The sequence below is a fragment of the Diabrotica virgifera genome, chromosome 7 (genome assembly GCF_917563875.1).
Source record: "Diabrotica virgifera virgifera chromosome 7, PGI_DIABVI_V3a".
In the NCBI taxonomy this organism is placed as follows: domain Eukaryota; kingdom Metazoa; phylum Arthropoda; class Insecta; order Coleoptera; family Chrysomelidae; genus Diabrotica; species Diabrotica virgifera.
The window spans coordinates 73,034,234-73,048,888 of record NC_065449.1 but is presented as its reverse complement, the minus strand read 5'-3'; the positions used below and the strand labels follow the sequence as shown (position 1 = coordinate 73,048,888).

The 14,655-nt window shown below is 34.0% G+C and overlaps 1 protein-coding gene across 1 annotated transcript in view; it reads right to left on the bottom strand.

Moving 5' to 3' along the window:
- Positions 1-12,639: 12,639 nt before the first annotated feature.
- Positions 12,640-14,655, bottom strand: part of LOC114327661 (CLIP domain-containing serine protease B10-like) — a 109,593-nt gene continuing 107,577 nt past the window's right edge. The window contains exon 5 of the mRNA XM_028276335.2: positions 12,640-13,036. Within this exon, the coding sequence (XP_028132136.2) occupies positions 12,732-13,036 (305 nt within the window). The 3' untranslated portion in view covers positions 12,640-12,731. The remainder of the gene's footprint in view (positions 13,037-14,655) is intronic.

Below are 14,655 nucleotides of genomic sequence, written 5' to 3'. Positions count from 1 at the left end.
CATGGAGTATGGTATCATTTGGGATGTATCACGAAATTCTTCTATACTAAATTTACAATCAAGATGCAGTAGAAATAAACAAACCAAGACACGTTAAATGCTACTAGGAGCACTCCCGAGTCATAATTTTCCGGAATGGGACGTTTCGATGCCGCCGGTTCATCGCCGGCCGTTTCGATGCCGCCGGTTCATCGCCAGTCCATTTCATCGCCGTCATATCTCGCATTTCCTAGAAATCCTAATTAATACTAAAAATAACTAATAATTGTAACTGTCGAAAATTCGGAAATATATCAGATAGCGATTAATTGACTGGCGATGAATCGGCCGGCATCGGCATCGAACTGGCGGCATCGAAACGGCGGCGATGAAACGTCCTAGACCCTAATTTTCAATGTATATACATTGTAAATCCCAAATAATGATTTTCAAAGTTTATACATTGTAAATTATGTTTCGGGAGTGCTCCTAGTAGCATTTAACGTGTCTTGGTTTATTTATTTCTACTGCAACTTGAATGTAAATTTAGTATAGAAGATCATTTGCCTCTATATCCGATTCTTTTTCTATTGAATGAAGATTCATATAATATTTTTCTAGTGTTTTATCATCTAGTTCCCTCAATTTAGTGGATGGCGGTTTTGTCCCGTTTAGGTGTTGGCCTTTTCGTTTGGGTAGGCCATGTGGGGCATTTTGTAGTACGGCCGTCGTCTGGTATATCTGTAGGCCATATTTCTGGTTCTTGTAGTGGCGAAGATGGACAGAAACAAAATTCTTATCTGTTATAATTCTCGATTAGAAATTTACTTTGTTTACTAAGAAACCAGTTTTCAATCTTAGCGTTTTTTATATTCTGTAATAGAAAACAAGCAAATACACGTTCCAGGTTCTATCAAGTGTTTTTCTTGAGAGGGTACCTAATGTGATATGATATTATTAATATCACTTTGGTTTTGTTGGGGAAATGGTAATATAGTAATAATATGGCTGGTGTCAGTTATCATGGAACAGGGACAATTTGCTGTGCAGAAGCAAATATAACTTTGTGGTTTAGGTTTTATTGGATCTACGGGAACTATTTTAGTAAAGAAGCACTGGTTCTCACCAATTGTTTGATCAAAAAGTGTTGGCCATATGGAGTAATGAATTCCCTGATTGATTGAGACTATAGTATACAAGCACATTCCAGGCTGACGAATATATTATCTTTGGTCTGTAGTTATGATTATTTGCGATTCATACAGTATTATCGTTGATTGAAATATTACCTCAATCAACGGTATTATACCAGAAACCATTTGCTCGGAGTAAATATATGGGTTGCAAGCAGGTGGACACGTACAAAAATCATAACCTTTATTATTTGTAGCTGCATAAACAAGAACGTATAGTCAGATATTTAAACTTTTTCCTCTTTTCAAACAGAAACCGGTACCAGGTTGAATAACTTCATTAATATTTATTGGTACTGGAGTGGTACCAGATGCGTCTCCAAGAGGACAAAAACAAAATCTTTTTTATTTTCAATATTGGGCGAAGGGACATGTTTTAAATTAATAAACCATTTTACAGAGTTGAATGATAAAACCGGAGACGGAGACAAACAAACGCATGAGACATCTACTCTATATCGCGCTATCTGCGCAGTAGATGACACAACACCGATTAAACTAAGGGATCCAGAAATGCGCATAAACCACCTTACTAACGACGAAAAAGTACGCACCGGGATGGGTAAACCTCTGCACGGGCGACATCCCAATGAGGTCAGCCAAGATTATATCGACAATATAGCGTCAAACAACTGGTTGACATCAGAAAAGATGTTCCCCGAAACGGAAAGTTCATTGCTGGCCATTCAGGATCCGGTTATACCAACCAAAAATTACCTCAAATACATCGTCAAAGACCCTCAAGTTCAGAACGACAGATGTCGATATGGATGTCAAGCCCAAGAAACCATCCAACATCTTACCGGGGCTGCCAGACATTTGCTGCAACTGAATACAAGGAACGGTATGACACAGTTGGAAAGATCACCCATCAAGAGATAGCTATCAAACTGGGACTTTTCCAAACGGACCATCTCCCATAATATCAATACGTTCCTGAGAGTATGCTTGAGAATGATAACTATAAGCTATGCTGAGACCGCACTGTGCTCACAGACCAAACGGAGGCACATATTAGAGCAGACCTCGTATTAGTAAACAAATTAACGAGGCAAACTACACTCATTGATGTGGCCATTCCTAACAACAATAATCTACGTACTAAATTTACTGAAAAGATCACCAAGTACAGAGATCTGGAAATTCAAATACGGAGTCAATGGAGAATACAAGGTACCCAGACAATACCGATTATGTCTACTACTGGAGGCATTCCGAAGACCCTCCTCGAAAGCATAAAAAAGCTGAGTCTCAATGAACATCTTTATAAGTCCATGCAGAAAGCTGTACTACTCGCGACGGCCAGAAGTGTACGAAAATTTTTCGGAGATACACCTGCATTCCAAGTCACCTAGGGCTCGATAACACGGAAAGAGTCCCACCAGAGCTCAATCCTTTTGATACCGTAAATATCTGGGATAAGTCAATTTTCTCCTTAGAGGTAGTGTGAGTCGTATGGCTTAATCTGGATAATAATATTAATATAAGCACTACAGGCCTAGCAGGTCTATGGCTTGATGTACTATTCTCTCCCATTCTCGATTATCGTTAGCATTCCTTTTTAAGTTGGTTAAGTTAAGTCTTGTCGTGTTTTCTTTGATCTTATTGCTCCATCTTGACTTTGGTCGTCACCTTCTTCTTCTTCCTGCGAACGTTCTAGATGTTATCATTTGTGGGACTCTCGTTGAACTCATTCTCTGGACGTGACCCAGCCATCTAATTCTTTGAGCTCTTATTACTGCTAGTTAATTAGGTCCTTGATACAGCTCTGATAGCTCCTTATTAATTTTTCGCATCCATGGTCCTTTTACGTTCTTTCCACCAAAGATTTTGCGCAGCTCTTTCCGCTCCCAAACTAATAGCATTTCTTGCTGTTTTTTTATGTGCTCCATGTATTAGATGCATAATTTACCATGGGCCTTATTACGGTTTTGTGGATTCTTAAACTTGCTCCCCGGATCTATTTTTGATTCTCAACAGCCTGTTGACAGTATATATGGCACGATTACCTGACATAATTCTTCTACCTGTTTCTTCTTGGATATTAGAGTCCATTATGAAAATACTTCCTAAGTATTCAAACCTTTACATTTCTTCGAATTTATATTGGATTCCTTTTCTTGATTTCATCGTTATGTAATGGCCCTAAATAAATTATTTTTCTATGGATGCTATGCACTACTTACATACATTTAAAACGAATAATTTCTCAGGCAGTGAGAAAAGTCGGCCATTGCAGTGAGAAATATTTTTTCTCACGGGTTCACCGCCGGTTTACATACATATGATCGCCATTTCCATGGTAACATGCACAATATCAACACAATTATTTTTGTCAAAAAAAAATGTATTCAAACTTGTCAAAACTTATCAAAAATTAGCTTTTAAAACTGTTCAACTGTGAATTATAATTTTAAATAAATGAAGTATATAAATATTAAGAATATTAAATACCTATGAGCATATATGTATTTTATTTCTATTTAGGCATATAATATACCTAAAAATACCTAAATTATTTAATTTTGAAGTTAGAACTCTTGACAAAAACGCATCCATAGAAAAAGAACAGTGTACAACACGAGAGAAAATGACATATGTCTCTCTCGCTTGATTTGCGGCACTCGCCTCGTGCCTCGGCTCGTGCCAACAAACTTCTGCGATCGTGAGAAATATGTATTTTTTCTCTCTTGTTGTACAATATACTATTGTTTGACCATTCCATATACATATTTTGTTTTTTCTCCGATGATATGTAATCCTTTGGTCACCACTTTCTCCTCAAGTTTCTTGGCTGTTTCCATCAGTTCCGATTTGCTCCTAGCCAATATTACCAGATCGTCGTCAAATGATAAGCACTGGTGCTTTTTATGATATATAAGACCAGTTCTATTAATAATAATTGATTTGCACAATGCTATTCTCTATTATGCTAAAGTCGGTCTCGCCTTGACTTTACAGTAATAGGGTAAAAACATGCCGAAGATACATGGATGAGCGCGGTGTAGGTCGCGATCGCGGTCGAGGCACAGTATAAAGAGTAAAACCTCTTCCATGTCGGCACTTTGATCTCAAGAAGTAATACCGGAAGTACGCAATTGGTAATTCACCAGTGGCGGATGCGAGTTTTTCCTGTTAAAACCGGTACGTTTCTATGCGACTAGCAATGCGAGAGTGGGGCAAAAGCGACTGGGGACATTGCGCGGTCGCCATGCGCGACTAAAGTATTTACTTCCAATTTTTTGGAGAGTGGTTCTACTGTCCCTCTTTATACTGTGGTCGAGGTTTACATCGATGACGGGCAGAACATACCGAAGATACCTTCCGTATCCTGTTTTGGCATCGACATCGCTGTAAACCGCAATGCAAGCTCGCGAAGGTGAAAGGGTGACATCCTTCGTATGTGCGATCTCATAAGAAAATGAAGGTCTTGTTTTGATATCGATGTGGCGACCCCGATCGAGACCTACACCGCGCTCATTCATGTATGTTCGGCATGTTTTTACCCTGGAACTTAGGCAATGCAGTCTTTATCAGAGTTTTTAGAGCGGTGATGCCGATTTTATCAAAAAGAATTTGTAATCGAACATTAGAAAGATCAAGTTAATACTGTTTTATAAAAGGCAATCTATAATTTTAGGATTCAAATACCTACGTAATAATTATAGTATATCAAATAAACTTAAATTCATATGAATCCTAAAATTAATTGATTGGTTGACTTACCTGTTAAGGAGGGACAATCATAATTGTCCTATCTTACATTTCGAACATTTGTACTTATTGTACTTATGGTAGTGGTCTTTTCGGGCCGCTGATCACAGTTTAAAGAAGCAGAAGAAGAAAAAGAAGATTATTAAGCTTCTTGACAAGTGACGTCCGCGCATCACTGTTTTTTTTTTATTTTATTTTTATCGCACAAGACATGGGTGGGTTCAAAAGAATCAATGGGGGGGAGCGTACAAATGTTCGAAATGTAAGATAGGACAATTATGATTGTCCCTCCTTAACAGGTAAGTCAACCAATCAATTAATTGTCCTTCACATAACATTTCGAACATTTGTACTTATGGTAGGCTGTTGAAAGATTAAACAATATTGTGCGATAAATAAACAAAAGTACATTGCAATCCAAAAATGAATAGTACTTAGCAATTTTTTTTTTTAGAAACTTTACACAAAATATATACATATGTATACCTAACTAATATATGAGAGCAATTATTAATTAAGATTTATGTTTATATTTTAATTATATGAGATGTGTACTTTCAACCAGGTACAAATAAACATAATAAGAAAATTAATGTTCTTACTAATATTAGTAACCTACACATGTAATATAATTACAATTACATACAATTACATGGACTCACCAGACAATACGGTTTTGCAAAGAGTCCGTAATCTTTTGCTAGAGGTTTATTATAAAAAATATTGAATACTTGAGAATTTTCTGTCCATCTCGCCGTCTCTCTAATATCTTCTATAATCCAGTTCTAACTCCCGCTGAGGTAGATGCATGTCTGACACTATACACTTTAAAAATATTAGTGTCTATATTTTTAATTTAAAAAAAATGTTATATCTATCTACTCAACGCCTGGGTAGATGTTGCTTTATACGTCTCTTTTTTTTTTTGTTTTTAGTTATAAACAAATTGTCTTCCGATTGAGGACGAATGTTTTAGAAATCTCTAAACACTCTCAACTGTGTTTTTTGTTTTAAATAGGTTGATATTTGTTTATTTATTATTATTATTATTATTTTTTGGGGAAGTCTTTATCCTATGTTATATCAAAATGTCAATTTTATCTTGATCCATGAAAATATTCTGAATTTTTATTAGGTACAGGGTTTGCAACCTCTGAACTGAAGTGAGTGCAATCAACATTACAAGTTTGTAAGTAAGATCTTTCAGGGAAAGGCTTGTGAGACGAAATAATGTTTCTAAATAAAGTAATACTGGTAGAGGGTCCCAAGTTAATTAATATTTGGGCAATTAAGGTTTGAGGTTATATATACATTTGTAAAAAAATTTAAAAATGTTTTTATAATATTCTAGGATAACTTCTATCAACGCCAATGCAGCACTGTGAATGTTAATACGAGCTATAATTATAATCCGGTTCTACGATAGATTTGATAAAATTAAAATTTGATAATTCATAAGCAAAATGGTTATTATTTTATACTAAACCGTCACCATCTCTTAAAAACTGTATCATACAGATTTAGTGATTTGTTGTAATAGATGGGATGGAATCCTCAGGAATGCCTTTTCTTAAAAAGCTTGCCTGACAAGAATATGGAATCCCAAAGGATGTCCTGGATATAAAACCCCAAAAAAAAATTCTAGATTAAATTTTTATCAGGTCCATAATTATCTTTTTGGTTGTGTAAGGTATGGTGGTCAAAGGTTGTGTACCAAGGCTGAAAAACATAAAATTTAAATCCATGCCAATCTAGAGTTAAGGCATTGGCTTTCTCTGATCCGGGGTCAGGGTTCAAAATTACATACCTTGCACATTTTTTTTTTTTAGGATATGTGGCAAACTTATCGATTTCTGGAATAAGAAGCTGCTCAAAAATTATAGTAACACAATTATCACTTAAAGAATACCTACTCTGTTTCTATTTTTAAAGATCTTGATTCCGATTCAGGCAAAAGCATTTTTTTTTACTGTTACAGATGCAAAAATAGTTTTTAAATTCCTATTTTCACAGAATTATTAAACTTATCTGCAAATGTTGAGTACTGTACACTACCCATCTTGTTAATGCAAGACACAGCTGTTGCGTTATTTATTCCTAGCAAAATGTTACAATTCCTATATTCGTTGAAAACGGATTTCAAGCCACTATATGCTGCTAGTAACTGAAGTACATTTATATGTAGTTGTTGTTCATGACTCCAAAAAACCATGAGTTTTGTTATCAATGCAGCATACCCGCCATGCTAAAAGATATATGCATCGCAAAATATTTCAAGTACATAATTGGATTATTTTATATTTTGCTCACTAATTGGTATGTTATTTAACCACCAATTGTAATCATTTTTAAGTATTTAGGTATGGTCATTTTAGTGTTATAACTATTAGTTTAAGAAAGAGGCTACTTTTCTTTTGTATTTATTTATATATTGTTTTTTTTTTAGTATAATTTTCCATATTTAACTTCCATAAATGGACGAACTGTTACAAACTGACCGATTAAGGCTGCAAATGATCTTATTTTACATGTACTTTTATTTTTGATGTTCTGAATACTATTAGATTTTTTTTTGTCAGCAGGTGCAAAATATATCAGGTTCGAATCAAACGTAAAACCAAGAAAAGTTATATTTTGTGGGGGTGAAAGTATACTTTTCCTTTTTTTTTTATTTATAGTAAATCCCAAGCAGAAAAAACATAGAAAATGTTTAAACAATATTTTCTTTACATTTTAAATATGATTTTGAAATTGGTAAATGGTCCTCTAAAAAATTGACAAAAGTAAAGCCTCCTGTTATTAGATTATTTAGGGCTCGTTTTAAAGTTTTTGTAAATATAAAAGCCGAGATATTATTCAAACCAAACGGTAAACAGTTTAATTAATATAAAAAAGTTCTGTACTTAAATTTTATATATTTTTTAGAATTTTAATGAACAGGAATAGCAAAATAGACAACTTTTAAATCTATTTTTACCATAACCCTTGAAAATGAGCTTGAGGACTGACCTATTATAGTCTTCCAGCTTAAAATATGTGGCTGCTATAAAGCAATTCAATTGTTTTAAAATTCAAAACAAAATCTCTGATTTCCGTCTTTTTAGGCACAAAAAACTACGAAAAATAAATTGTCCTTTTGTATGTGAAGAAGGAGAAATAGTAATTTTTAATTACTTTTCAAGTAATTTTTTTTTTGTCATACGACCAGTTTGGGTCTATGAGAACTTTTGGTGCTCTCTCTTCAGAGGGCGTTGTTTTAAATAAAATATTAAAACCTTAGACCAAACTTAAAAATTTCTTATCTGAAGTAATCCCTTTCCATATTTTAATACAGTTAGCCATATTACCCTATTAATTTTTATTGACATTTATTATGACATCCTGGTTGTTCTCATTTGCTTTTGGTACTGCTGTCTGTTCGATTGTTTGCATCTCGATGCTAGTAGAGGGTGATTTGAGTACTGACTTTGTCCAATTCTTGGTCTGCTCAAGGTTGGATTGAAGTTTAAACGCTGCTGATTAAAGTTGCTAGATTCTGAAAGAACTCTTGATGGATGCTGAGTGGAAACAGCAGCTTGGCTTTGTGGTATAGTCTTTGGATAAACAGTGGTCTTTTGTGGCTTCGTAATGACTTCGAGATGACTTAATAAAGCTGATTTTGTATCTTTGTTTAATATTTTTGACAAAACCAAACAAAAAATTATTGTAAGTACACTTACTAACTTTGTAATATTAAGGTAGACGATAAAAATCAATGCAGAATGTGCAAAAAGTAGTTAAATATATTTTATTCTATTCTAAACTTCTGGGCTACTATAAGTAACTCTGCGAATTAGGAGTAGCTCAAAACAAAGATTTTATGGGCTACTAAAAAAAGTACCCTCTTCTAGTTTTATTGTTTGAGGACAAACCAAACAAACATTTAATGTAAGCAGTAAACTTACTACCCTCGTAATATGAAATCTAGGCAAAATGTGCACAAAGTAGTTGAATAAATACATTTTATTGTATTCTAAACTTCTGGGCTACATTAAAGTACCTCGGAGAAATAGAAGCAGATAAAATAATCATAAAGATTGTCTGGGCTGCTAAAAAGTACCCTCTGCTGTAATTTTATTGTTTGAAGACAAACCAAACAAAAAGCTTGGTGTAATTAAACTTGCTTGTAATCTTAAATCGAAGTAGAATTTACAAAAGTAGTGAAATAAATATAATTCTATTGTATTCCAAACTGCTGGGCTACTGTAAAAATACCTCTGACAAATAGAAGCAGATAAAATGATCATAAAGATTGTCTAGGCTACTAAAAAATACCTCTGCTCTAGTTTTATTGTTTGAACACAAAACCAAACAAATAATTTAGTGCAAGTAAACTTGCTTGTAACGTGAAATCGAAGTAAAATTTACAAAAGCAGTTAAACTAATATATTTTGTTCTATTCTAAACTTCTGGACTACTGTAGAGTACCTCTGAAAAATAGAGGCAGGTCAAATAATCATAAATATTTTTTGGGCTGCTTAAAAGTACCCCTCCTCTAATTTTATTGGTAAACCCTTTATTTTGTTCTATTTTAAACCTTTGGGCTATAATTTTATTTTTAAACCCCTAATAATGTAGTCTGTATTACTTTGGGCTACCTTAAGGTATCCTTATTGACACAAACACTATAAATTTTTGCATAATATCATGTCTGTCGGACATTTTGCTACAAAATAAACATTAATAGGAAAACCAGTGCAGTGTGGCAACATAGCGCCTGTTACATCTCTGTGTGTTTTGACAAATACTATTGACGTTTTGAGTATTTCGAATAGGGAAGAAGGCGAAATATAGTAACTATGACAACAGAGAAAATATATTGATAACAACAAAAAAAGGACCCCAAGTTTGAATTTGGTTAAAATTGTCATTTCGTAGATATTAAATATTTATAGTTCGATCTATTCACACATAATTTAATTTATCTAACATAAAATGATTCAAAAATATCTTATAAATAACTTGGTCTTTTGGGATAAAACCCAAAAATATCATATAAATACCTTAACTCTACCAGTTTCTGTTGCAAAGTTTCATATTTTCGCCTCTTTCGGGATACACAATTATTCTCTGATGACTTTTGTGGTATTTTAAACACTGTCTAATAATTTTTATAAAACTATTTGGAAAGCACTTGTGATCAGTACACGCACAGAAAAAAAAACAGTGATGCGCGGACGTCACTTGTCAAGAAGCTTAATAATCTTCTTTTTCTTCTTCCGCTTCTTTAAACTGTGATCAGCGGCCCGAAAAGACCACTACCATAAGTACAATAAGTACAAATGTTCGAAATGTTATGTGAAGGACAATTGTATATTGCCTTTCTAACACAGTTTTAATTTAATCTCTCTAATGTTCGATTACAAATTCTTTTTGATAAAATCGGCACCACCGCGCTAAAAACTCTCATAAGAAGTGCATTGCCTATATTCCTTATACTGTAAAGTCAAAGTGAGAAGGACTATAGTAACAGTCATTGCTGTTAATCTATTTTTAATATGTACGGCTAGTACTTTATACGCTATGTTGTTAAGTAGCGTTATGCCTCGATAGTTCTGACATTCTGCTTTACTTCCTTTTTTGTGTATAGGGCATAATATTGCATCTGCTCATTCAGCAAATATCACTTCTTCTTTTTATACATTTTAATCAAGTAGTTTCTGAATTGTCTGCTAGCTAGTACCCTCCATATTTAATCATTTCCACCATTATGTGATCACTTACTGAGCTCTTGCTCATCTTTAAATTCCCGAAAATATTTTGAATCTCGCTCATGATGGGTGGTTATTCTGCGAGTGGTTAATTTTGTGCGTTAGTTGGTGGCTCTATTAATTATTCGTTATCCTTTTCTCTTTCGTGTGTCCCATTCAAAAGACCGTCAAAATATTCTTTTTAGAGCTCTAATACTTACATTTCGCCTATAATTATTTCTCCATTTTTCTATTTTTATAATGCATAGTATTCGACTGGTAACCTCGTTTCCCATTTTTACCCTTTGTTACAGGTTCCTAGTGTCTTTATTTTTATAGTTTTCCTCTATATTTTTCAACTTTAGTTCGTAGTGCTTTCTATTTTTCCCTCTAAGTATTCTTTTAGTTCTATTCATCTGCTCCATATAATTTCTTATCGCGTATTCTGTATTTTGAGTTAACATCTTTAACCGCTGTTTGCCTCACTTTTCTAGTTCTTCTTCATATTATTTGTCGAACCATGTCTTTTTATTTCTCTTTGGCTTGACATTGGCCTTAGTATTGACACTGTCACTGTCTCGTTAATGGCATCTTTTATTGTCCGCCACATGCATTCTACGCTTCCGTCTTCTGCTGTGTTCCAGTTTTTCATTAATAATTTCTTGATGTAGTATTCGTTAATTTTCTATACGTAATCTTATTGGCTTGTTTTTATCATATTTTGTTTTTTTTTTGTTCCGGCGGATCGGTACCAATATTGTCTTACCCATATTCCTACCAGACAGTGGTCTGAATACATATCAGGTCCTCTGTATATGTCCTCAACTTTTTTATGCAGTTTCTTCATCTTTCTCAACTTTGGTTGAGATCAATTTGGTTGATGTATTCCCATCTGGCGATCTCCACGTTTCTTGGTAAATGTCCGTACCTATTTGCTCTTTATTATTAATTCTTCTTCTTAACGTGCCCTATCAAATCCTCTTGACGTTGGCGATTAACATGGCGAAACTGTCTCTGTCTCCAGCTGCTCCAAATCGTTGTCCTGCTTTCTTTATTCCTGTCCACTCCCTGATATTCTTCAACCTAGAGACCTGATTTCTACCAATTCCTCTGTGTCCTTCGATTTTACCCTTCATAATATGGTGAAGAATATTATATCGGTCTCCCCTTACTACGTGTCCAAAATAGGCCATCTTTCTATATTTTTGATGTCATCAAGCAGCTCTCGGGCAGCATTTCCTCTCTTAAGGACTGGCACATTTATCAGCGTAGGCGTCCATGGTATTTTCAGTGTACGTCTGTGCAGCCAGATTTCAAAGGCGTTCAAACGATTAATGGTGGATGTTTTTAATATCCATGCTTCGACACCATACAAGAGGACTGACCAAATGTAACATTTAATCATGCGCTTTCGAAGTTGAAGTTGCAAGTTATCATTGCAGAAGAATGACCTCATTTTTAAAAATGTCGTGAAGGCTATCTCGATTCTACATTATATCTCTTTATCTGGATCTAGGTATTCAGTAGTATGGCAACCAAGATATTTAAAACTAGGTACTCTTTGAATTATATGACCGTCAACATATTTATAACAGTGAATCTTGATGGGCCAAACGGCTAAATACCATGTATTTGGTTTTTGAACAGTTTATGTTTTGGCCAAACTCGCTTTCCACTGTGCCAGTGGCACTTAAAAGGCATTTTAATCCAATCCATTCATATCATTACTTAAAATAACTGTAACGTCTGCAGATATGATTGTACTTATCGGAATTCCATTAACTTTCACACCCAAATTCCAAATGATGCAGCGCTTCTATAAAAATATGCTATCTGAATATAAATTGAATAAAAGTGGGGACAGTGTACAACACTGTCTGACACCTCTTTGTATTTTACATATTTCTGTTAATTTTCCATTTATTCAAGCTGTCGCTGTTTGACGCCAGTATAATTTTTCTATAATTCGTACATCTTGACTATCAACTGCAATTATTATTAATGCTTAAATAAACTACGTGAAATTGTTATATAAAACCATAATTTAATAAATTATACTGTACAAGTGGGTTCCATAAAAAAGGAGATAAATATTTACATAATACAATTATTGCTCTTAATCCAGTTTACTCCTAATCCAGTCTAAATAAAATGGTAAATACGTATTAACAGATGGCGCGCTGCCACAATTAAACCTGCCAAATCCGTAAGAAATTATTCCAACTTGGTAGGTAACTAGTTCGAGGTTTTCCATTCGTTGCATTAACATTGGACCGCCAGAGTCACCCGAACATGTATCAACCCCATTACCAAGACCTACGCACATTTGCCCATCGTTTAAAGTTGTTACTCCTTTGTTGTTGCAGAGATTTTTATCCACCAATGGTAGAGTTGCTTTGAGTAACGTGGAACTATAATCACCTACAACAAATTAATATATTGTTATATTTCAAAATTAAGTTAAAAATACAATAATTTTTATATCAAAAACCACCGGACCATAAATTTTCAAGACCCTGTATATGGTAAATTTATAAATAAAATAATTTAACATTAACAGTGGCCTAACAAAATCCGTCGGGCCCCCCCGCAGAATTAATGCGACATGTATAGGAAAAACTTATATGTGTTATAGCCCAGTAAATGAACGTGAAATACGGCGATACCGTGTAATTTTCAATGTTGTCACCGAAGTAGTCCAGTCAATACTTTTCGAGTTATTTACGAGTGAAATCGTTCAACATTGTTAAACAGAAAATCACATTTTCAGGCGGTTTTTTTGCAAATAATTAAAAAGGTGAGTATTCGTAAGTAGCAAAAATGTAGCTTATACTCACGCAAATTTGTAAGTCATGAAAAATTGTTCTTATTCGTCAAATTCCAAATCGAATATTTCAACGTGAAATATCTAAAAAATGAAGTAATTTTCAGGGAAAACTCATTACAACTTTATTAAAGTGTTAGATTTTCGTATCACTAATACTCAAGGGCGCATCCAAGACCGATTTTCAGGGAGCGGGTCATGGACTTTTTTTATGATACATGATTCATAGCTTAGGTTACCTCACACTATATCTCGTTCAGCACAAAGCTAAAAACATTATTCTCGTAGCAAGCGGGATATGTGTTTGAAACTAAAAACATTTGAGCTGCAAATATTTAAATTTATATTATTTTAAATTCTCGAGGGGGGCTCTTTGGATCCGCCCTTGCTAATACTTTATTAAACAGTTATTTTGAAAAAAGAGCATTTTTCTAAAATAAAAAAACTTTTTTTATTATAAAACCATTTTTATTTCAAAAATAACAACTTCGAACCGATCCAACTTAGGGGGAGATTTTCACGTTTTTTTAGCAAAAAGGGGCCAACTTTATTTTGAGCGCAACTCGCTCTGTTTTGATACATACTAGAAGCTTGCTATAAAATGCTACAAAAAATAAAAATAAAGCTCTTTTTTAAACATTAACAAAAAGTTTCAATGAGTTTTCCCCGAAAAGTGCTTCGTTTGTTGGGTATTTCACGTTGAAATATTCGATTTGAAATTGAACGAATAAGAACAATTTTTCATGTGCTACAACTTTCCTTTTACTGTGTCGATAGACTTCATGAATAGGTACACCATTCTTTTTTTGTTTTTTATAAGCTACATTTTTACTAAAAATATTTCTTCGAATAATTTTTCGATAATAAATATTTAATTCGATAAAATACCTATTTTTTGAGTTCCTAAAACCGCCTGAATACGTGGTTTTTTGTTGAAAAATCAACATTTTCACAAGTCACTTGAAAAGTATTGACTTTGAAAAGAACTCTCTAGAACAAATGTTGGTTATAATTAGTCAATTTATCAATTTCCGGACTTATTTTAAACGTATAGTTTTCACCCCCGAGAAGGGGTGACATTCACCCCCAAAGTAAAAGCTACCAACGGCGCAACTTCAACTTTAAAGTGGAGGATAAGTAGAATCTAAATCCAATTTACCAATAAAATACGTAGTGACGCTGATAATTACACTCCAAATCGGTCATTTACTGGGCT